The sequence below is a fragment of the Cyprinus carpio genome, chromosome A22, assembly GCF_018340385.1.
Source record: "Cyprinus carpio isolate SPL01 chromosome A22, ASM1834038v1, whole genome shotgun sequence".
Lineage (NCBI taxonomy): Eukaryota > Metazoa > Chordata > Actinopteri > Cypriniformes > Cyprinidae > Cyprinus > Cyprinus carpio.
In genome coordinates, this window is record NC_056593.1 from 5,308,428 (window position 1) to 5,331,532 (window position 23,105).

Sequence of the window (23,105 nt, forward strand, 5' to 3'; positions counted from 1 at the left end):
AAACTCCTTTTTCTCCCCCAAACGAAGAATGAAAACGAACTTCGTTTGACATATAACGGGGCCTTTAGGACCCACACAGACCACAGGGTGAGCACCCCCTGCAAGCCTAACTAACACCTCTTCCAGCAGCAAACTAATTTAGGAGGTCTCCCATCTAGAGAGAGTTGACAAAGGAATTGTTGAATAAAGTCGTTATTTTTGTTTTCTTTGATTACAAAAAGTGTTCCCGTCGCTTCATATAACCCAGATTTAACTGAAGATGGAGTATTCTGATGACGACTTTCATACCTTTTTTGGACCTTGACACTTTTATTTACTTGGCAGTCTATGGGACAGTCACAGGCCTCCCGGTTTTCATCTAAAATATCTTGGTATTTATTCTGATCATTTTGCTAACCAGATTGTTAGAATCATGCACAACCAATCTGTTTAGTTTGTAGACACTAACTACTAATACAAAATAAATTTCAAACACTATTTAAAAAAAAAAATAATAATATGTGAAAAATTCCATGGAACTTGTGAATTAATCTTATTTATTTGAAAATGTTTGTATAAATGGTTAATTTTGGGTACAAGCAAGTAGATTAAACATAGTAGAGTGCCATCAAAACTAAGTTTTGGACAGAGCTGCCATTATTTTGTGAGCTTGAGAGAACAGGACTCCTAGAGGAAATACTTTCTCGCAATCATTTCCCTCTATACAGTCCCAAGACGACAAAGGATTTGTGTAGTGAACATGTCCAATACAATCAGAGCTGAATCTTAGGCTCAAGTCAATGGCTGATACAGATTTTATCTCCATTTATAACCTATTATTGCATTTCTTCTCCATTATCTGTTGTTTTAGACATGTTCTCTTTGTATTTGTATGATTGTGAACTTGAAAACAATATGCTTCACACGTTACATTGGTGGTTTTTGGTTTTGTTGAGAGTTTCTTGTAGGGGGTGGGGGTGTACTACAGCCACTAACCAGGATTGTTTGAGTTACAGCAGCAAGAAAAATGTGGTTTCATTTGTCTGCAGTCTCCGGAAACACACGACCAGCACAAAATGAGCTCATGAAGAGGAAGAGCTGCTATGCCTTCAACAGTACTGTTGTTCTGCTCTTTACTGGGGTTTTATTCACGGTGACCATAGGTAAGTGTCTAATTGTTTGTTTAATCACTGTATGAGAAAAAATCTGTAAAAATATATTTTTTTTTACGATTCTCGTGTATCTGTATCCTGTTATTATTGTAAAAGTTCAATAAATGGGGGAAAAACTAAATTGTAGAAAAAACAGAAAACATACTGGTTATTTTCTGCAAAGTACGTCATCCGCATTAACATTTTTAACATTTAACTCTACATCACAATGCAATGCATAATAATATATATATATAAAGCCCTATTTTACGGACTTTTCTTAAAGTGTTTCTTAACTGCGAACACAGCATGGATGTCACGTTTCAGGATTTATTTTACTAATGTGTGTTCTAGCTTTGTCATATAGGGTGAACTGCCCTAAAGTGGGACACCTAAGGTCTAGTGTTTGTAGCTCCCCCATAAATACATGAACACCAGTGAAACTATGGGTTAGCCAAAGCTGTGGTATCATGTCATCAAAATCATATGAGCTCTCAGGTGTCCAGTCATATTTAAGGGCAAAACATTCTTCAGACAGGATGCACACTGTGTGAAGACCACCCAAAGGTCAGTGACATAGAGTTTGGACAAACTTGATATTAAGGAGTATAAATTAATTTTAAACAAGACAGTCCTGTTACTTGTTGGTCTAATGTGCTTATAAAATGTTTGTCCATCAAAATATAGTATAACTTATGCATTTAACTCTTTTCTATCTACATAACAACATAGGTCTATGGTAATAGTTGCTTAATGTCTTTATAATAAAATCATCAATGCATCATATTGTATTATTTGTCTGATGATGTTCAATTATCCGTGTTTCAACCATACATAACCAAAAGCATTTTACTATTCCACATGGATCAAGGTGATTTTGGGCTTTTATCATATACTTTTCAGTGTCCCACATTAGGAAGCTGCAGATTTTCGCAGACGATTTGCACTATGAGCAATAATATGTCTATAATTTATGTAAGTGTTATCTGCATTTTCTCTGTTGATTTGTTTAGGGCACATCCTGTTTTTTTTTTTGTTTTTTTTTTTTAATGGTATTGGGTGTGATTTAATGTTTTGGCTACACATCGCAATATTTCACAAAAGTCTGAAATGCAAAAAAATTCCCACTTTAGGGGAATTCACCTTACGCATCGTTTTTCAAAGTATTGCGAGTGTATAATTGCTGTTTTCATTCCTAAAACGGAACGAGCGAAGCTTTTATGGTTTTGAAACGACATGGGGGTAAGTGATTAATGATAAAATTTTCATCAATGACAAAGTATCCCTTTAATATACATAAAGGGATCATTTCAAAGATGAAAATTCTGTCGTCATTTATTCACCCTCAAGTACAAAAGATGATATGTTGAAGAATGTTGTAAACCAGACGGTTGATGGTAGCCATGCACTGACTTCCATAGTATTTATTTTCCATACCATGGAAGTCAATGGCTACTGTGAACTGTTAGCAGCATTCTTCAGAATATCCTCTTTTGTGTTCAACAGAAGAAAGACACTCATACAGGTTTGGAACACGAGGGTGAGTAAATGATGACAGAATTTGCATTTTGGTTGAACTATTGCTAAATCTAGCCGACCAATCTTTAAGTGTGTGCGCTCCGTCTTCGACAAGCAAGACAGCAACAAGGAGCCACTTAAAGGGGTCCTTAGTTTTACCATCAGTTCAAGCCCAGAAGGGGAACAGAGTCGCGTGACAGACAGTGATTAAGCTCGTATGTGTTTGCAGTACACAAGCCATGGACGGTTAAGACAGCTGACTCCAATGTGATGTTACCGTCTCTCTCTCTCTCACACACACACACACACACACATACATGGCGCGCAAAACTCAGCATTTGAACAGTCAATAGCAAATACTTATGCTGCCTTCCAGGCAGGTTTTTGAGCCCGTAAGTCACGACTTCAAACCACGACTCACGACTTTGTAGAGTTCCAGGCAAGTCATGCCAAACTTCCTGAGCGCAAGGAATTGTAGCTAGATTATTAATTTTATTGCAACGTTATATTAAATCTGTTTTTCAACTTGTACCACTTGCATAAACACTGCATCCGTGGGCAATATTTTACGTAGGGGCTGCCATTGCTGTTTCGCAGGCTATGTGACTTCAGAGCTTGGAACTGGGAGTACATCGAGTTTGACTGCTGTTCCAGTGCACTTTCACAGGTTGAAGGTTGGAAAAACATGGGTTACGGGTTGCCTGGAACGTGGCTTTAAACTAATACCAACACATACTTACAGGATATGATTCAGAAGAGGCAGATTGTAGTGGCAAAGTCAGAATTGCCTCCTCTGGTTCATGAAACGGTCGTCCATAAAATGCGTTGCTGTTCTGTTGTACGTAATCTTAAAGATTCCTAAATGCATCTACTTTCGGAAGGCCAAATAAAGTGCTTTTGCTTTCGTCTAGATACACAAAGCATCTCCCTGACATGGCTGCTTCAACACTAACTGCAGTTACTGAAACCATGCCTTCTTTCTTTGTGTGAACATTAGGGCAGATTTACACAAATATTTCCACATAGTGACGTAGAGATGTGGGGGCATGTTTAAACGAGCTATTTTAGGGGGTCGTGGCAGAGTCTTAACTTTGATAAAGAATATCTCTTTGGATTTGAGACTTTAGTCTTTGCAACTTTACAGATCTTCTTCAGGCACCAAGAGCTTTTAACACTCCAAAGAGAAACGAAGAATTGAAATCGCATCATATGACCCCTTTAAAAAGTGGAAGTAAATAGCCAAAGTCTGTGGAAGCTCAAAACTGCCTAAACTTCTTTTTTATTGTCACAGAACTATTTGTTCACATGCCAAGAATAAATTCTCGCGTAACTATGTGGGTGAGATGATTTCACAATGGCGTGACTGACGCACACAACAAAAAAAGAAAATTACATTACATGAGAAATAAAGGGGGGGAAATCAATCCTATTTTGAATTACTGAACAACTGTTTTTTGTTTTCCAGCAGGTCAGTTTTCTGCTCCTTTCAGCCAGGCTGCATATGATGAAGATCAGATCATGTACGCTCTACAACCAGCGCTTCTCACAGACCACACCTCACCTCTACCGCCATACAACCCTGATTACCTGGATTCACCAGAATCCAGTTAAAACCCCACCCCACCACCAATACACACACACACAAAATGGCCAGTTAACAACACTGGATTGTGGAGGGTTTTGCATGTTCTGAATGATTTGTTCATCATTTCGACTCAAGAGCCGACTCATAATGATTCAGCTTATTGAACAGAGAGCTGTCTTGATGTCAGAATTATGAATTTTAATTAAAGTAAATTATTTTTTTAAAACCGATGGACGGAAGGATGGAGAAAAGTTTGTCTTTTGTAAGGAAAATTGAGGACGAACCTCACTCGTGTAGTAATTCTGATAATTTTTTTAATTATCAGAATAATACATTTTATTCTAATGAACCAACTGAATGCAAATTGGTCCAATGCTTGTTATTCAAAGACTGAACTGGTTGTTTGAAAGCTGTAACACTCAATTTCTAATGTTTCTAATGTTTATTTTCCCTTATCTGTCCAGAAGTAAAAACCTTAAAATATTCAAGTCATTCTCCCCATCGAATGGAAGACATTATTATTGAGACCATAGTGGTTTTCGGGATGGCCTTTGTTGTGTTCATCTCCTGCTGCCTGAGTAAAAGCATGAGAAAACTTCATCGTAAGTGTCAGTATTTGTGTACAAAGAGCTACATGTGGGTTTTGTTCATACTAAATGCTGTCTTTTGATTCATCTTTTGTAGTACATATGGTGCGAAGAATTACAGTCATGACTGCACAATGCCATTCACAGGGGAGTCAGTACTCACCTTACCCGGCTAATAACCTTCACCCCGTTTATGGATTGCAACCCATTCCGAATGGACCAACTCTGGGACAACAATATGCCCCGGGACCACCATCTACATATCTGGAGGCTGGTAAGATCTGCAAACATCTACCTGTTTCACAAAGAATAAAGCCTAGCATATTCTACAAGACCAAATGTTGTTGAACTTTTATTGTTTTAAGTCTGTGACAAGAATTTCATGTTGCAACAAAATCACCATACTTGTACTTAACATGTATAAAGGGATAATTCACCCAAAAATCATCATTTACTCACCCTCAAGCACAAAAGAAGATATGTTGAAGAATGTTGGTAACCAGACGGTTGACGGTAGCCATGCACTGATTTCCATATTATTTATTTTCCATACCATGGAAGTCAATGGCTACTGTGAACTGTTAGCAGCATTCTTCAGAATATCCTCTTTTGTGTTCAACAGAAGAAAGACACTCATACAGGTTTGGAACACGAGGGTGAGTAAATGATGACAGAATTTGCAGTTTGGTTGAACTATTGCTAAATTTAACTGACCCATCTTTAAATGTGTGCGCTTCATCTTCGACAAGCAAGACGGCAACAAGGAGCTTAAAATGTGAGCAGAAGTACAGAGACAAAGTCTGTGGAAGCTCAAAACAGCCTAAACTTCTTTTGTATTGTCAAGTCAAGTCAAGTCACCTTTATTTATATAGCGCTTTAAACAAAAAAGATTCTGTCAAAGCAACTGAACAACATTAATTAGGAAAACAGTGTCAATAATGCAGAATGACAGTTAAAGGCAGTTCATCATTGAATTCAGTGATGTCATCATTCAGCTCAGTTCAGTTTAAATAGTATCTGTGCAATCATTTTCAATCAAGTCAACAATATCGCTGTAAATGAAGTGTCCCCAACTAAGCAAGCCAGAGGCGACAGCGGCAAGGAACCAAAACTACATCGGTGACAGAATGGAGAAAAAACTTTGGGAGAAACCAGGCTCAGTCAGGGGGCCAGTTCTCCTCTGGCCAGACGAAACCAGCAGTTCAATTCCAGGCTGCAGCAAAGTCAGATTGTGCAGAATAATCATCTGTTTCCTGTGGTCTTGTCCCGGTGGTCGTCTGAGACAAGGTCTTTACAGGGGATCTGTCTCTGCGGCTCATCTAGATGTGCTGGTCTCCGCTGTCTTTCAGGGTTGTAGACCTTTCTAGGTGCTGATCCACCATCTGAGCTGGATATGTACTGGATCCGGGTGACTGTAGTGACCCTCTGATCTGGATACAGACTGGATCTGGTGGCTATGGTGACCTCGGAATAAGAGAGAAACAGACTAATATTAGCATAGATGCCATTCTTCTAACGATGTAGCAAGTACATCGGGTGTTATGGGAAGTGTTCCCGGTTCCAGTTTACCTAATTAATGCAGCCTAAAAATCCTTTAATGGATTTGGATATTAGAAGCGTATTAGTGTGTTATGTGTAAGCCAGGTTAAAGAGATGGGTCTTTAATTTAGATTTAAACTGACAGAGTGTGTTTTGAGAATGCAGCGGACATGGAGGACTATAATGTAACAAGAGCTCGTTCAAGTACTGAGGTGCTAAACCATTCAGGGCTTCATAAGTAATAAGCAAGATTTTAAAATCTATACGATGTTTGATAGGGAGCCAGTGCAGTGTTGACAGAACTGGGCTAATATGGTCATACTTCCTGGTTCTAGTAAGAACTCTAGCTGCTGCATTTTGGACCAGCTCAAGTTTGTTTATTAAGCGTGCAGAACAACCACCCAATAAAGCATTACAATAATCTAACCTTGAGTTCATAAACGCATGGATTTACATTTCTGCATTTGACATTGAGAGCATAGGCCATAATTTAGATATATTTTTGAGATGGAAAAATGCAGTTTTACAAATGCTAGAAACGTGGCCTTTCTAAGGAAAGGTTGCTATCAAATAGCACACCTAGGTTCCTAACTGATGATAAAGAATTGACAGAGCAGCCATCAAGTCTTAGACAGCGTTCTAGGTTATGACATGAGTTTTTAGGTCCTATAATTAACACCTCTGTTTTTTCAGAATTTAGCAGTAAGAAATTACTCGTCATCCAGTTTTTTATATCGACTAGGCATTCCGTTAGTTTTTCAATTGGTATGTTTCGCCGGGCCACGAAGAAATATAGAGCTGAGTATCATCAGCATAACAGTGAAAGCTAACAATGTGTTTCCTAATGATATCTCCAAAGGGTAACATGTAAAGTGTGAAGAGTAACGGCCCTAGTACTGAGCCTTGAGGTACTCCATACTGCACTTGTGATCGATATGATACCTCTTCATTCACTGCTACGAATTGATGGCGGTCATATAAGTACAATTTAAACCATGCTAATGCACTTCCATTAATGCCAACAAAGTTTTCTAGTCTATGCGAAAGAATGTTGTGGTCAATAGTGTCGAACGCAGCACTAAGATCCAATAGCACTAATAGAGTGATACAACCACAATCAGATGATAAGAGCAGGTCATTTGTAACTCTAAGGAGAGCAGTCTCAGTACTATGATACGTTCTAAATCCTGACTGGAAATCCTCACAGATACCATTTTTCTTTAGTATCTTGGACAGAAAAGGGAGATTCGAGATCGGTCTGTAATTGACTAGTTCTTTGGGGTCAAGTTGTGGTTTTTTGATGAGAGGCTTAATAACAGCCAGTTTGAAGGTTTTGGGGACATATCCTAATGACGATGATGAATTAATAATAGTCAGAAGAGGATCTATGACTTCTGGAAGCACTTCTTTTAGGAGCTTAGATGGAATAGGGTCTAACATACATGTTGTTGGTTTAGATGATTTAACAAGTTTATACAATTCTTCCTCTCCTATTGTAGAGAATGTGTGGAACTGTTCCTCAGGGGATCTATAGTGCACTGTCTGATGCGATACTGTAGCTGATGGCTGCATGGTTACAATTTTATCTCTAATAGTATCGATCTTAGAAGTCATTACTGCTGTGATGTTTGTTGATGCTTTATTTTTCATTAATTTAGCCACTGTATTGAATAAATACCTGGGGTTATGTTTGTTTTCTTCTAAAAGAGACGAAAAGTAATCAGATCTAGCAGTTTTTAATGCTTTTCTGTAGGATAAGTTACTTTCCCGCCAAGCAATATGAAATACCTCTAGTTTTGTTTTCCTCCAGCTGCGCTCCATTTCCCGGCTGCTCTCTTTAGGGTGTGAGTGTGCTCATTATACCATGGTGTCAGACTGTTTTCCTTAACCTTCCTTAAGTGTAAAGGATCAACTGCATTTAAAATGCTAGAAAAGAGAGAGTCCATAGTTTCTGTTACATCATCAAGTTGTTCTGAGGTTTTGGATATGCAAAGGAATTGGAATACATCAGGAAGATTACTTACAAAGCAGTCTTTTGTGGTAGAAGTGATGGTTCTACCATACTTGTAACAAGAAGTAGAATTTACAGTTTTAGCTATATGAAGTTTGCACAAAAACGAAATAATGATCTGAGATATTGTCACAGAACTATTTGTTCACACGTCAAGAATAAATTCTCACTTAAATATGTGTGAGTTTTTGAGAACAGGATTGTGGTTACCGTGGGTGAGGTGAAAGATTTTGCAATGGCATGACTGACGCACACAACAAAAAAAGAAACTTTACATTACATGAGAAATAAAGGGGGAAAATCAATCCTATTTTTAATTACACACACAAAATGGCCAGTTATCAACACTGGATTTTGGAGGGTTTTGCATTCCCACGCTTTCTACAGACTCTGAAAAGATTTTGTTGAGAATAAAAGTATTGTTGTTACAATGTAGTTTATACTTGCTTTGTGAACTTTTTTTCCCTCCAGTAATGACCCACTGTTTGTTTGTTTCTCTTCAATTTAACCAGATTTGCTCTCAGTGTTTTGACATCTTTTGTTGTATGACCTTTTGTTTAATGGTCAATTAATGGCATCTTAAACTAATTTTTTTAATGGTCAAAAGTTAATGCATCTTCTCTACTTGTGAAAACAATCCTTTGTACAGTTTTATTTTAGTTTTTGAACATTATGCTATCAAAAAAATCAACCAGTCACTGGCCAACTTCAGACTTATGGTGAATAAATAGCAGAAATCTTAAAATGAACTGCTCTCTGTGTGAGAAAACAATCTTGCACCATCTATTTTTATTGTATATTTTGGACATACTCTTAAAGATAATGGTTCTTCAATGGAATTAATGGTTCCACAAAGAACTTATAACATATATAGAACCTTTACATCACATAAAAGCTTCTTTATAGCGGAGGAAGGTGTTCTCTAAATATTCACTAAAAGGTTCTTTGGGGAACCCAAAATGGTTCTTCTTTTTTTTTTTTAATGTTAACTGAAGTTTTTTTCCTTTATTTTTAAGGGTGTATAAACTTACAGCACTCCAAATTAAGACTACCTAAATCAATTTCATAAAAAACTATATATAATATTAAAACATGTTTTTAAAAATATTTGTGATATATTTTACAAGCAAATAAAAAACAAACCCTGACTCTAATGTTTAGATTTACATATTTGACAAGTTTCACTTAAACAGTTGTGTTTTTTTCCTTTCTTTTCTCATTTCTTTCACTTTCATTTTTTCCCTAGTGTTTGCATGACGTTGATTACAGAAAGGATGAAAAAAAGTACAACAGGTTCTTTAGACGCCCACGAGCTGATCTGGTAACACTGTGGGCATCAAGAGAAGGTAGTTGAAGAGGAAGAACTGTGCGATGGCATCCACTTTAGCGGTTCTTCTGCTCCTGTCTGCGGGTTTATTCACGGTAACAGTCGGTAAGTAAGTTTGTAATGAAAAAAAAAAAACTATTTAAACATGTTTTTGAGTGGCTGCCAAGAACAAAAATCATTTGTACCGCACTTAATTTAACTGTACTTTTTAAACGATGTTCATGTTATAAAGTCAATTCTCTTGATTATCTTGAATTTATCATAACATCACGTGGTCTTGTGAAATGTGTCGCATTTCTACTGTTCTTTTAGGTTTTGGTGATGACTGTAGGGGCTACTTCACCAGAAATAACGAGTACAAGCCTTCGATTGACTGCGGGTTTTGGGAGCACTGCTGTGGCACCTGTGATAACAGATTCTGCTGCTTCTATAGTGATCCGATGTTATCCGCGTTTAAGCAAAACCTGTGCACTATGTAAGGATTTTTAAGCTTTTTCTTTCTTAATACAATTGTCCGTTAGACCCAAAATTAATTCCAAAATTCCGTAATTCCAAACCAAAATTGAATCTTAAAAAATAAAAAATTTTAAATATATATTTGGATCAGTTAATGCTTTAATTTCCCTCACTATTCATAGCCATAATTTACTGATAATTATGTGAAATTAGCAGCGTTGGGAAGGTTACTTTGGAAATGTAATAGGTTACAGATTACAAGCTACCATATTTAAAATGTAATAAGTAGTGTAACTTTTCAATTACTTTATTAAAGTAATGTAACATTACATTTGATTACTTATTTATTACTTATCTAAATTTATTATGTAACGGTACATAAAGGTCACTTTCAAAATCCTTTAAGACTTGAATTAAGACTATAATAAATAAGTGATTATGTGCATCTTTATTTTGCGATAACTAGCTGGATGTACATTATCCCACTTATAGCACGGCTGGTTGCCACAAAAGTAAATAATTAGACATGAAACACTGATCTGAGTAGAAATATTTGAACGCAAAGCTTCCATGAAGAAAGCAGTTACAAGCAAGCAGCTAGTTCAAGTTAGATGGACATTTAAGGGATACGGTGCAGTCACTTATTACACAACATTTCACCACATAAATAATGAAGTTGTTAGTTATCTTATAATCCATTACAGTGTACGAAACAAAATGGCAGGAGCTGTTTGTATGAAACAAGAGAGCGAGTCCACGATTCCAGGTAAACAGAAATAAGAAATTGTACACAAAATATTGAATTGAGTTTTCATATTTTACTAGCTAACCAAACGCAAAGCTTCCACCAAGAAAAACTGTTCCTAGCAAGCATACAGCACCGATATAAATCTGTGTTATTAGCTTTTACTAGTTGTTATAGAGGAATAACATACCTTGGAATGTCACAAATGTCACAGAGCCCTGTAATAATTTAAAGCACAGCCACCACAAAATAAGACTTAACACTTCTTATTACTTCTAACTTACTGAAATCTGATTTAAACTTCTTCTTCTTCTGAGACTACATTTTAAACTGTATCTCCTCCTAGACTGGAGCTTTCAAGCTAGAACCACCAAACTCGGGTCAGACCTTCAGACTGGTCTGACTTGTGTTGCTATATCTTTTCTAACTGATCCGGCTTACGGTTTTCATAAACCAGACTATCAAAACCACCTAAAATCCCATAGACTTTCATTGAGGGGGTGAAACTTTTATACAATAAGACTTATGGTGTATTTAACCTGTCTACTACCAGAGCAAAGCTTAAAAACTCCCTACTGAAAATACAGCTAAAACTAGCCTAACTGTCACGCTGGTCTTAGATGATTTTTAGCTGTTTTTTTTACTGAATCAACTGGTTTTAGCTGGATTAGCATAGAAACATGCAAACAACATGCTAATAACTTGCTAATCAGGCTAGAAACCTGCTTCTTTTTTTTTTTTTTACAGTTTTTGCCAATAAATTTTATAGTGTTTTCCCGTTTTTTTAAATTAGTGAAACCATGTTTTAAAATTACAACAATAAACTGTTTATTAAAATGTGTAACATGATTTAACAAAAAAAACCTGTATAAATGGAATACACTAAATATCTGTTTTTTAACAGATTTTAAATGACGATTTAAAAAAATTAACCGTTAAAATAAAGTTTTTTTTTAATAAACTGCTGGCCTCTTTCAACACATGAATAACAGCTGTGTCAATTTCTGACACCACTTAGCTTGTCACAGATTATCAGAGATCTGTTAAAAACGGACCAATGAAAGTTGAAAGTTAATTATAATCACTTATTAATCTGTACTGATAGTTGCAATGTCAAGTCGTCACCTTTATTTATATAGCGCTTTTAACAATAGAGACTGTGACAAAGCAACTGAACAGCATTAAATAGGAAAATAGTGTCAATACAGCAAAAAGGCAGTTCATCATTGAATTTAATGTCAACATCCAGCTCAGTTTAGTTTAAATAGTATCTGTACAATTAAGTCAACGATATTGCTGGAAATTAGGGTCTCCAACTAAGCAAGCCAGAGGCGACAGCGGCAAGGAACCAAAACTCCATCGGTGACAGAATAGAGAAAAAACCTTGGGAGAAACTAGGCTCAGTCGGAGGCCAGTTCGTCTCTGGCCAGACGAAACCAGCAGTTCAAATTCCAGGCTGCAGCAAAGTCAGATTATGCAGAAGAATCGTCTGTTTCCTGTGGTCTTGTCCTGGTGGCCATCTAGGAGTTAAGGTCTTTACAGGGGATCTGTCTCTGGGGCTCTAGTTGTCCTGGTCTCCGCTGACATTCAGGGCTGTAAAGGTCCTTTCTAGGTGCTGATACACCATCTGGGCTGGATACGTACTGGATTCGGGTGGCTCCAGTGACCATCTGATCTGGATACAGACTGGATCTGGTGGCTACGGTGAGCTCGGAATAAGCGAGAGACAGACTTATATTAGCGTAGATGCCATTCTTCTAACGATGTAGCAAGTACATCGGGTGTTATGGGAAGTGTTCCCGGTTCCTGTTTTTTTAATTAATGCAGCCTAAAAATCCTTTAACGGATTTGAGTATTAGAAATGTGTTAGTGTTTTATGTGTAAGCCAGGTTAAAGAGATGTGTCTTTAATCTAGATTTAAACTGCAAGAGTGTGTCTGCCTCCCGAACAATGTTAGGTAGGTTATTCCAAAGTTTAGGCACTAAATAGGAAAAGGATCTGCTGCCTGCAGTTGATTTTGATATTCTAGGTATCATCAAATTGGCAGAGTTTTGAGAACGCAGCGGACGTGGAGGACTATAATGTAACAAGAGCTCGTTCAAACACTGAGGTGCTAAACCATTCAGGGCTTTATAAGTAATAAGCAAGTTTTTAAAAAATACACAATGTGAAGTCAACAGGGAGCTATCAAAATAAAGTGTAACCAATCCATGAGACATGACTACTGCTCCATTGACTAACAACAAGGTTTTTTTGTCTATCATACTTTTTCACATGGTTTCTTTATAGCTTATCTTTACACTACTAAGGTAGGCTAAATGAGAAAACACAGTACTACAGAGTATTGGACTTTCCTTAAGGTGCTCAGTGATGCTGTTATGCATGGTTATAAATGGTAGAAAATAATATGGACAGTTGTTAATACCTGCTTAAATGCAGTGCTGATATTTTCTGTCTTATGCAATTCTTTTAATGGCCAGAGTGTTGGTTTGACTATACATAGGCAATAGTTCCAAAACCCATCAGTAGAAAGGATATTCTTTATGCTATAGTTGTACATCTGTATCACACCAAAATCTGGATAATTAATAAAAAATTATAATACCATATTTTATAGTCTCTTAGGCCTTGTGTGCATTAGGCTATAATTTTGTAAATTAAGTAAAATTAAGTAAACGTCAAATGACTCAAAAAACATCTGCAATGTAATTGCAAAAAAGAAGCAACAGATCCACTGCAAACAAAATATTGTACAGTTCTTTGTTCAGAACACGATTTGCATAGCAATCATTTTTAAGGCATCAGAACAACTCGGCAAGGTTGAAGTGCACTCAGGAGTCAGGAAGAAGCGTGCCTGTTGTGAAGGAGATAGGTCTAACCACTATTGGCGGCTGTGAAGAGGAAGCAACACGTTTGCGAGGTAACGTCAAAAGTTTGACCAAAAAAATAAATAAATAAAGAATAAGTGTGAATGTTGTGTAGGAGATATATATATATATTTTTGTAAAGTGGAAGTATTTTTTTTTTTTGGTAGGTAGTGTTATTATTTTTTGTGTAATTTATTATCGTTACAAAGTTTTAGCAAAATGTAATTGATTAGTGGATTTTTTTTTTTTGTATTATTGGTTTGTAAAATAGTTAGTAAATAATGCATTCAGTGTAACCCAAGAAATTTTTACCCAAGCATTTGCCAACTTCTGTCTGTTTTTCCCCCCTCAGTTGTTTGATGCAGGAATTGGAATATTAGCTACCTGAACCTCCTACCAGGAGCAGTCAGGCATCTTCAGGCTCAAACATTTCTCCATTACATTGAAGTGAGTATACAATATGGCAAGTGTTCTAAAAACTTTCACATGTCCTATATGTGATGTGGCATAGCTTTAAAATCAGTTAAAGGGTATGTAAATCACCAACAATTACACAAAAATTAAGCACATATAGCGAATATGCCTGTTGTATAGTTGGGTGCAAATCAAGATTCACAAAGTACAATTCCTTTAAAAGTCATATTTTGCACCACTTTAGACGGTGAAATTTCATGTTTCAAAGAAAGAGGTTAATTGCCCAACATTAACAGTCATGATATTATTATTCTTTTATTATTCTTGTAACTTAATGTTTTAGTTTTTTCCTTTCTTTTTTTTGTGTGTACTGTAGGGAGTTCTCCCCTGACAGCTGGACACTTTATGATTGCTGTGGACCAGACCATTGGGAAAGATGGTGTCACAAATTGTGGTGATGCCCTTCTAATAATCTTTGTGACCTACTACTGCCTCAACATAAACTATCCAGTGGAACATGGTGCAACTCTGGAGTTCATGCAAAGTAGGTATAGGCCGATTACCGGTTTGAAGGTATACCGCGGTTTGAAAATTTCACGGTTTCAAAACCACTAATATTTTCCATTATACTGTTCCTGCGGTATGCGCTGTTTTCCATGTCTCCTCAGAGATTGAAAGAGTAGGAATCCCTCAGGCTGAGTGCAGTGTAGAGAGCAACACTGACCCTTCCTCCTCCTGTTGGTGCGAGCGGTCAGTCACGTGTGTGTAGGATGGCCTGGGTACACTTCACATTTAGCGTTCCTTTCCGTCTCATGCACAGACGCGTCTGCACAGCTTTCAAAAGTATACTCAACCGCAGATGAGCGCGGAGGGATGTGCGACACATGCGCAGTACCATGGGGTGCATGGCTATCCGCGAGCCCTCTTGATGATGAAAATAACATGATGCCAACGGTGCACAGATGGCCGAAGTATACTATGGCCTTTACGCGATTGGCAACCTTTTTTTTTGCCGTATTGCAACTCTCTGTTATGGACTTGCACAAACTGCGTTGCAATGCAATCATTTTCATTGTCTGTTACCGCCCGTTATTCAATTCAAGATGGCGCCACTGATTTAGGCTGCAATTCAGGTCGCTCCATTTAGATTGTGTTTTTTATTTACTTTTGTACTTTCTTTTGCTCTCTCTTTTTACACATATATCATCCGCACTAATCACTTACGACAAAGGAACACTTTTGGACATTGGACACCGCTTCACCGTTTCAGGACACTTTATCCTCCAACCCATCGTGGCCATCTGAGATTCTCCGGAATGCCGAGATGAACAACGGCCACTTGAATAATCACCCAAGGCAACGGATCAAGAAACACTGCGGGAAACGCACTGGGATTCGCAACAGACTGATGAAAAGAGCACACAGCCCTCCTCTGCCGAGCATCCTGCTAGCCAATATCCAATCTCTGGAGAATAAGATGGACGATCTTAGAGCCAGGATAAGTTTCCAACGGGACATAAAGGGCTGTATGTTACTTTGTTTGTTTGTATGAATGGTTCACGACGTCTGTCGAGGTCGGTGCCGGACACTGTTGTTTCTTTTTTTTTTTGTTGGTGAGAACAGCCGAGGCCGGTAAATCCAAAGGTGGAGGAGTGCGTTTCATGATTAACAAGAAATGGTGTGACCCCAGGAATATCTCCAATCTGTCACACTCCTGCTCGCCTCATCTGGAACATTTATCCATTATTTGCCACCCATTCTATCTGCCCCGGGAGTTTTCATCAATCATTGTTACTGCTGTCTACATTCCACCACAGGCAGACACAAGCTTGGCTTTATCTAAGCTTCACGATGTGCTCAGTGGTTACATTAACAAACATGATTTTTTGTTCGTGGGGGATTTTAACAAAGCCAACCTTAGGCAGGTAATGCCGAACTTCTATCAACATGTATCCTGTCCAACCAGAGGACTGAATACACTGGATCATTGCTACTGTCAGTTTAAGAATGCCTACAAAGCTCACTCACTACCAGCTTTTGGCAAATTGGACCATGCCCCCATTTTCCTCACACCGGAATATAAACAAAGGCTCGTTCAAGGACCCCCGGTGCAGAGGGTAGTGACGCGCTGGTCCGCCCACTCTGAAGCCATGCTACAGGCAGCTCTTGATGACGTAGATTGGGACATGTTCCGAGCGAGTTCCTCTGACGTCAGCGAGTTCACGAATGTAGCATTAAGCTTTGTAAACACGCTAACTGAACAAGCAAAGGATACAATAACTATAAGGACCTTCTCAAATCAGAAACTGTGGATGGACAGAACAATCCGTGATGCAGTTGTAAGAATTACAGAACCTCAGACACTTTGATCTTCGAGACACTCAAAAGACACACAGTGCATTAACATATAGACATCTGTTCCCACATTTCCCTGAGTGGAGGTGCAGGAAACACCTCTCTCACATATGTTATCAATTCCTTCTCATCCCCTTCCTTACCCATCCTCCCTCCACTTGGTTCACTCAGAATGGTCAATAGTATAATATTCTATATTAATGCAAGTGATATTTACAGTCAAGTTTGGTGTCATTTGAACTGTCTCAGGGTGACTGGTACAATGGTCTCAAGCTTACAAAAGTAGACTAAAAGATAATACAGATCCTAAGAGTTAAGAGATATTTTGATTACTGTAATGGGAGTGCCCTTTCCCAGGATCCTCCATGTAAATTACCTTCTGTTCCCATTGAGTTGTAAACCACTCAGGTTTGGGACCTGAGTTCATGCAAATTCCAATTGTTAGTTTCTGTCTCCATCTCGGGGGGATGTTTGTCTTGGTCTGAGGTATTTAAAGGATTGCAGCAAAAGGATCAGGGCCTTCTGTAGCCAGAATGAGCCCACGGTATCATGTGTATTCACACACTTCATACTGTGTATTTTTCTAAAAGTCAGGTATGCATCTTTTACTCTTAGATTCATCTTTGAGAATTTGATGTCTTGTATTGATTGATATCTCTGAATTGGCTATGTAATTGGCATAATACATATTTGCCTGACTGTTAATAAATTGTTACATTTGATTCTATTCTGTTTTACTCTGTAATTATTGACTCTAGTAGATTACGTTAAGACAGTAATACCACAAATATTTTATGATGTTAGTTTTGTAATGTAATTTAGTTTGTTTTGTGTAAGGTCAGGTTGAGTTGAGTTTTAGAGCTCCGACTAACACATTGGCATGTGTACTTAGACTGTAGAGGCTAATAATGGGTTTTCCGTTCAGAACAACAGAGTGTTGTTAGATCAGCCTGAATAGGGTGAGCCTCAACCTCTGATTATTGTAATATTATTCTAACTTAGTGTACGTGGGAAACCACGGCATGATTATGTAAAGTTACCATTAGAGGAAGTTAAATTAATCAGCTTGGTTCTATGGTAATGGTCATGACTTCTAGATAGATATAGTCTTACTTTATTTAAGTGTGTACAGATCTATGGGGACTGAAGAACATACTTTTAGAAATAAGTGAGTATGGTACGGCATCTAAAAGTATCAGTCAATTGCCTCTGTCTAATGACCAAGACTGACAAGTTTGTGATTAAGAGATCGTATTCCCAATTTGTGCGAGACTCAACCGTATCTTTAGAGATCCGGCTAACACTTGGTATTAGTTCAAGTGTACTTGGATTGTAAGGGCTTATAGGGAATTTCTGTTTAGGTCAACTGGATGTTGTTCGGCCAACCTAAATAGGGTGAGCCTAACCTCTGTTTATTGTAATATTACTCTAGCTAAGTTAACATGGGAAACCATGGCATGACCAAATTCCAAAACTACTATCAGGGAAAGTAATGTTGGTCGACTTATACCTATAGTAGTGGTCATGACCTCTGACTAGAAATAATGTTGCTTTATTCAAGTGTGTACAAATCTATGGGGGCTAATTAAAAGTACTATTAGAATGAGCAAGCATAGGAGCGGCCGTCTAAAGTATTAGCCAATTACCTCTGTCTAATAACCAAGACTGACGAGAATGTTACCGTAAGATACTCTAAGGCCAAAGCGATATCTTTGAGCAACATGAGAACCCGAATGAATGAGTACAATAATATGAGAGAATAAATTGAATAATCAAATCTCAGAATAATAATAATTAGAGACAGGCAAACAACCAATTTGCCTTTCAACCTAAATTTGAGGTCATATTAAAATGGAGTCAGATTAGATACTAAAATGGAGTCAGATCTGAGTTTGACCTAAATTGAATAACTCCACGCGCTGTAAAGACCAAACACGCAGGAATCCTTCAGCCAGCACCGGATACCTTCCTTGGACCGTGTGCGTGGACCTTACACAGTAAACAAACTGCTGCATACAATGCCGGGCTCTTGTCGGGGAGCATGAGTGAGTACAAAACATTGTGCTATGATCTCCGACACGCAGTAAGAGCCGCCAAACACCGATACAGGGAACGCATAGAGTCACATTTCCAGCTAAATGACTCCCGACGCATGTAGCAAGGACTAAGAACCATCTGTGCCTTTGGAAACAAATCCTCTGCAGACCCATCGCTGACTGACGAGTTAAACTATTTCTACGGCCTCTTTGAATGCAACCGAGGCAACGCAAGTCTGCCGATCAGTGAGTCAGGAAGCAGCAGTCAGAGCAGCAATAATCATGTAATCACCGTGTCTGAGGACGAGGTTCAGAGGGCCCTAAAGCAAGTGAACGTAAGAAAAGCAGCAGGTCCTGATGGGATTTCTGGCCATGTTCTGAGGTCCTGTGCTGATCGCTGGTTTGTTTAGATCTATTTTTAATGAGTCCCTTGCTACCTCTGTGGATCCCACCTCCTTCAAAAAAATCTGTCATCATCTCTGTGCCTAAGAACAATAACGCCTCTTGCCTGAATGACAATTGTCCGGTTGCCCTCACGTCAACAGTCATGAAGGTCTTTGAGAAACTTCATTTGTTCCTCCATCCCTGATTTTTTTTGACCCTCTTTAGTTTGCCTATGACCCCAATAGATCCACTGAAGATGCCATCTCTCACATACTGCACTCTTCTCTCACACACATTGACAGCAGCATTTGGAGCTACGTAAGACTACTATTCATCGACTATAGCTCAGATTTCAATACTATAGTCCCCGTCAAGCTAGCTTTTAAACTCATGGACCTCGGCCTGAATCCTTCAATATGCAACTGGATTCTTGATTTCCTCACCGGCAGACCTCAAGTGGTGAAAGTAGGCCAGTACACCTCCAACTCCTTCACCCTGAACGTAGGAGCCCCACAGGGCTGTGTCCTGAGTCCCCTGCTCTACTCTCTCTACACACATGACTGCGTGTCTTCCCACAGACCACAGCTGATGATACTGTGGTTCTGGGCCTCTTTGTATTCAGGGGCCATAGAAAGTGTATTGACTCAGTCTATCTCAGTGTGGTATGGGAACAGCTCCAGTCAGGACTGCAAAGCCCTGCAGAGAGTTGTGCGCTTAGCTGAGCGCATCTCAGGGTCTGCTCTCCCCTCTCTGCAGGACATCTACCTCAAACGCTGCAAAAGCAGAGCTGTAAAAATCATTAAGGACACAAATCACACTGGTAACTCTCTTTCATTTTGCTGCCATCTGGTAAGCGCTTCCGTAGCCTGATGGCAAAAACTGAGAGACTTAGGAGGAGCTTCTTCCCCCAGGCCATCAGGCTCCTAAACTCAAACTAAGTCTCTTAACCTCTACATGACTTCACTTAATTATCAGTAAGATACTGAATATACTGTCATTGACACTTCCACACAGTAATTTTTATTTTTATTTATTTACTTTATTACCTCTATTGCTGCTATGTAAATACCCTGTACAACCTGTTTGCACATTCTCCTCTTGTACATTCCTGCTCATCTTAATATTTAAGTCTACAGTATACTGTCCTGCATATTTTATTTTATAAGCATTTTATTTTATTCTTATTTTTTTTATCCTACTTTTTCCATACCATATTTTTTTATATAATTTTCTTGTGTTTGTATTCTTTAATAATTGCACTGTCCATGGAGCAGACCTGACTTACATTTCACTGCTGGTCATATGCTCTCCATATAACCATGTGAGTGACAAATAAAAATCTTGAATCTTGAATCTTGAATCTTAACACAGGCCAGAGACGCTGAAGACAGACACACAGAGAAAAATACTGTAGCAGGCAGATCACTCACTGTTCATGATGCACAAACTATTGGAAGAAAATCCTCAATATTGATTTGGGGGTTTATATGAATGTGTTTCTGAGGGGAGCTGACTGTCTTCTGAAAAGTTTACATGGTATTTATTTTTCATGTCGTCTCTGTATAATGTTAGTTCGTTTCAGCGCAGCGCAGCTCTGTATGTGGTCTGTATCTGGTGTTCCAGAGGCGCTTCTGCTGTTTGTTTCATTCAGGCATGAACATTCTGTTTTTGTTTCAAATTGGGTTATTATTAAATCATATTATGTGTATGATTATTATTATATAACTAAACGATATAAATGATTTGTATATGAATTATATAACTAAAATTAAATAACTGTAATTAATTACAGATTTAGGTTAAATAAAGATGTCAGTCTTAATTTTTTTATTTTTAGGAAACAAATCAAAGAAAATATAAACTAATTCTACTGTTTCTAATTTTGCTCAAAAACAAAATATATTGTGTGCAGCGGAAACATTTTTTTTTTTTTACCCAGTCATTTAAAAAACACATTTCAGAGCTGTAACAACAATACCGTGGTATCATAGGTTATCATACCGTCAAAATTTCATACCAGCCCATGCCTAATGCAGAGGTAAGACTTGGAAGTGTATGTCCTGTAAAATAAAAGGTGTATGTATATATATATATATATGCGACCCATAGATGGATAGATCGGAGATAAATTGTTCATTTAGGAATCAACTCTTTACATGAATTGACATTATGAAAATTGTTTGTAGCACTATATTGAGATTTATTTAAAGGTGTATGTACCTTTTCAAGATAAATCTGGACGGGGACCAAGGTGGAGAAGAAACAATCTAAAAAACAGCAGTCTGTTAATTCCAAGGTTCTTTTCATTGATTTCAAATATTGCAAACTTTGAATGAAGAGAGTAGAATTGAAAGCTTCTTGCATTGCCAACATCTTCTCTTTCATACACAGTTTAAGTAGGTTCCAATGTCTTTGTATACCATGTTGTAATGTTTAAACCGTTCATTCTGCTGGCATTATTTCTTGGGAGGGTAAGTGGGGGGTGGATAAGTGAGTGAGCAGTATCCTGCGTTCATTCTGCTGGCATGGTAAAAACTGTACATGGAAAAATTGGTAAGTGTCAAAAAATTAACCAGTGGATAACAATGTTGCTAAGCTAACGATTTTGTTGTAGTTAAATGCTGACCAAATGTGTTATTTGCAAAAAACAATAAATAAATAAATAAATAAATAATGATAAATGGTTTTGCTTTTTTATCAAAGGAATTTTTTTTTGCAGTTTAACCTAAATATACAAAAATTATTTTACTTTTACAGTAAGTTTATCTACATTTAGATTTACAGTGTTTTTTATAATAACATCAGTAATTATCTGTAATTAAGCTATTTTATCATTCTTTAAAGATAATTATTCTATTTTAAAGGTGTATTACTGTATTCTGACAATTGTTATATGTTAAAAGTAAAAGATTTCATGGAATTATAAAAAGATTCCATGTATAATTACAGGAATAACCTGTAATTATGGAATGAGAATTACTGTTTTTTTAAAGGTTTATCTACATTTTCTTTCTGACAGGTTTTTTTTTTCTGTTTTTTAACAGACATTTTCTGGCGCCCCTGCTGCCAGAAACTTATAGTTTAAAAAAAAATAAAAAAAATAAAATTTTACAGTGTGGTTTTAAAGTGGTTTTGGCCACTGTCACGCTGGTCTTAGCTGTTTTTAGCTGTTTTTACTGAATCAACTGGTTTTAGCTGGATTAGCATAGAAACATGCTAACAACATGCTAGTAACTTGCTAATCAGGCTAGAAACATGCTTTTAACATGGTTTTAAAGTGGTTTTGGCCACTGTCATGCTGGTCTTAGCTGGTTTTTACATGTTTTTTTTACTGATCCAACAGGTTTTAGCTGGTTTTAACTAGATTAGCATAGAAACATGCTAACAACATGCAGGTTTTAGCTCTGGGTGTAACTTGCTAATCAGGCTAGCTAGCCTGGTTGCTAATGCAGTGAACATGCTTTTAACATGGTTTTAAAGTGGGTTTGGCCACTGTCATGCTGGTCTTAGCTTGGTTTTAGATTTTTTTTTACTGAATCAACTGGTTTTAGCTGGATTAGCATAGAAACATGCTAACAACATGCTAGTAATTTGCTAATCAGGCTAGAAACATGCTTTTAACATGGTTTTAAAGTAGTTTTGGCCACTGTCACGCTGGTCTTAGCTGTTTTTTTAGCTGTTTTTTACTGAATCAACTGGTTTTAGCTGGTCTTAGCTAGATTAGCATTGAAACATGGTAACAACATGCTAGTAACTTGCTAATTAGGCTAGAAACATGCTTTTAAGATGGTTTTAAAATGGTTTTGGCCACTGTCACGCTGGTCTTAGCTTGTTTTTAGATTTTTTTTACTGAATCAGCTGATTTTAGCTGGATTAGCATAGAAACATTAGCAATAGTAAATTGCTAATCAGGCTAGAAACATGCTTTAGCCCACTGTCATTCTGATCTTAGCTGTTTTTTTAGCAGTTTTTTTTTACTGAATCGACTGGCTTTAAGTGGATTAGCATAGAAACATGCTAACAACATGCTAGTAACTTGCTAATCAGGCTAGAAACATGCTTTCAGTGTGGTTTTAAAGTGGTTTTGGCCAGTGTCACGCCGGCCTTAGTTGGTTTTTAGCTGTGTTTTTATTGAATCAACTGGTTTTGGC

General features: G+C 37.6%; 1 protein-coding gene and 1 long non-coding RNA gene across 2 annotated transcripts in view; both read left to right on the plus strand.

Annotated features, from left to right (window-relative positions):
- The first annotated feature begins 766 nt into the window (after positions 1 to 766).
- Positions 767 to 23,105, plus strand: part of LOC109046488 (protein shisa-5-like) — a 29,777-nt gene continuing 7,438 nt past the window's right edge. Inside the window, exons 1-6 of the mRNA XM_042712409.1 lie at positions 767 to 1,142; positions 4,114 to 4,168; positions 4,698 to 4,835; positions 4,918 to 5,094; positions 9,617 to 9,802; positions 10,010 to 10,172. Of these exons, the coding sequence (XP_042568343.1) occupies positions 9,742 to 9,802; positions 10,010 to 10,172 (224 nt within the window). The 5' untranslated portion in view covers positions 767 to 1,142; positions 4,114 to 4,168; positions 4,698 to 4,835; positions 4,918 to 5,094; positions 9,617 to 9,741. The remainder of the gene's footprint in view (positions 1,143 to 4,113; positions 4,169 to 4,697; positions 4,836 to 4,917; positions 5,095 to 9,616; positions 9,803 to 10,009; positions 10,173 to 23,105) is intronic.
- On the plus strand, positions 13,079 to 14,885 carry LOC122134999. The gene is made up of 3 exons (XR_006153263.1): positions 13,079 to 13,818; positions 14,118 to 14,212; positions 14,556 to 14,885. It is a non-coding gene; the product is annotated as an uncharacterized LOC122134999 (long non-coding RNA).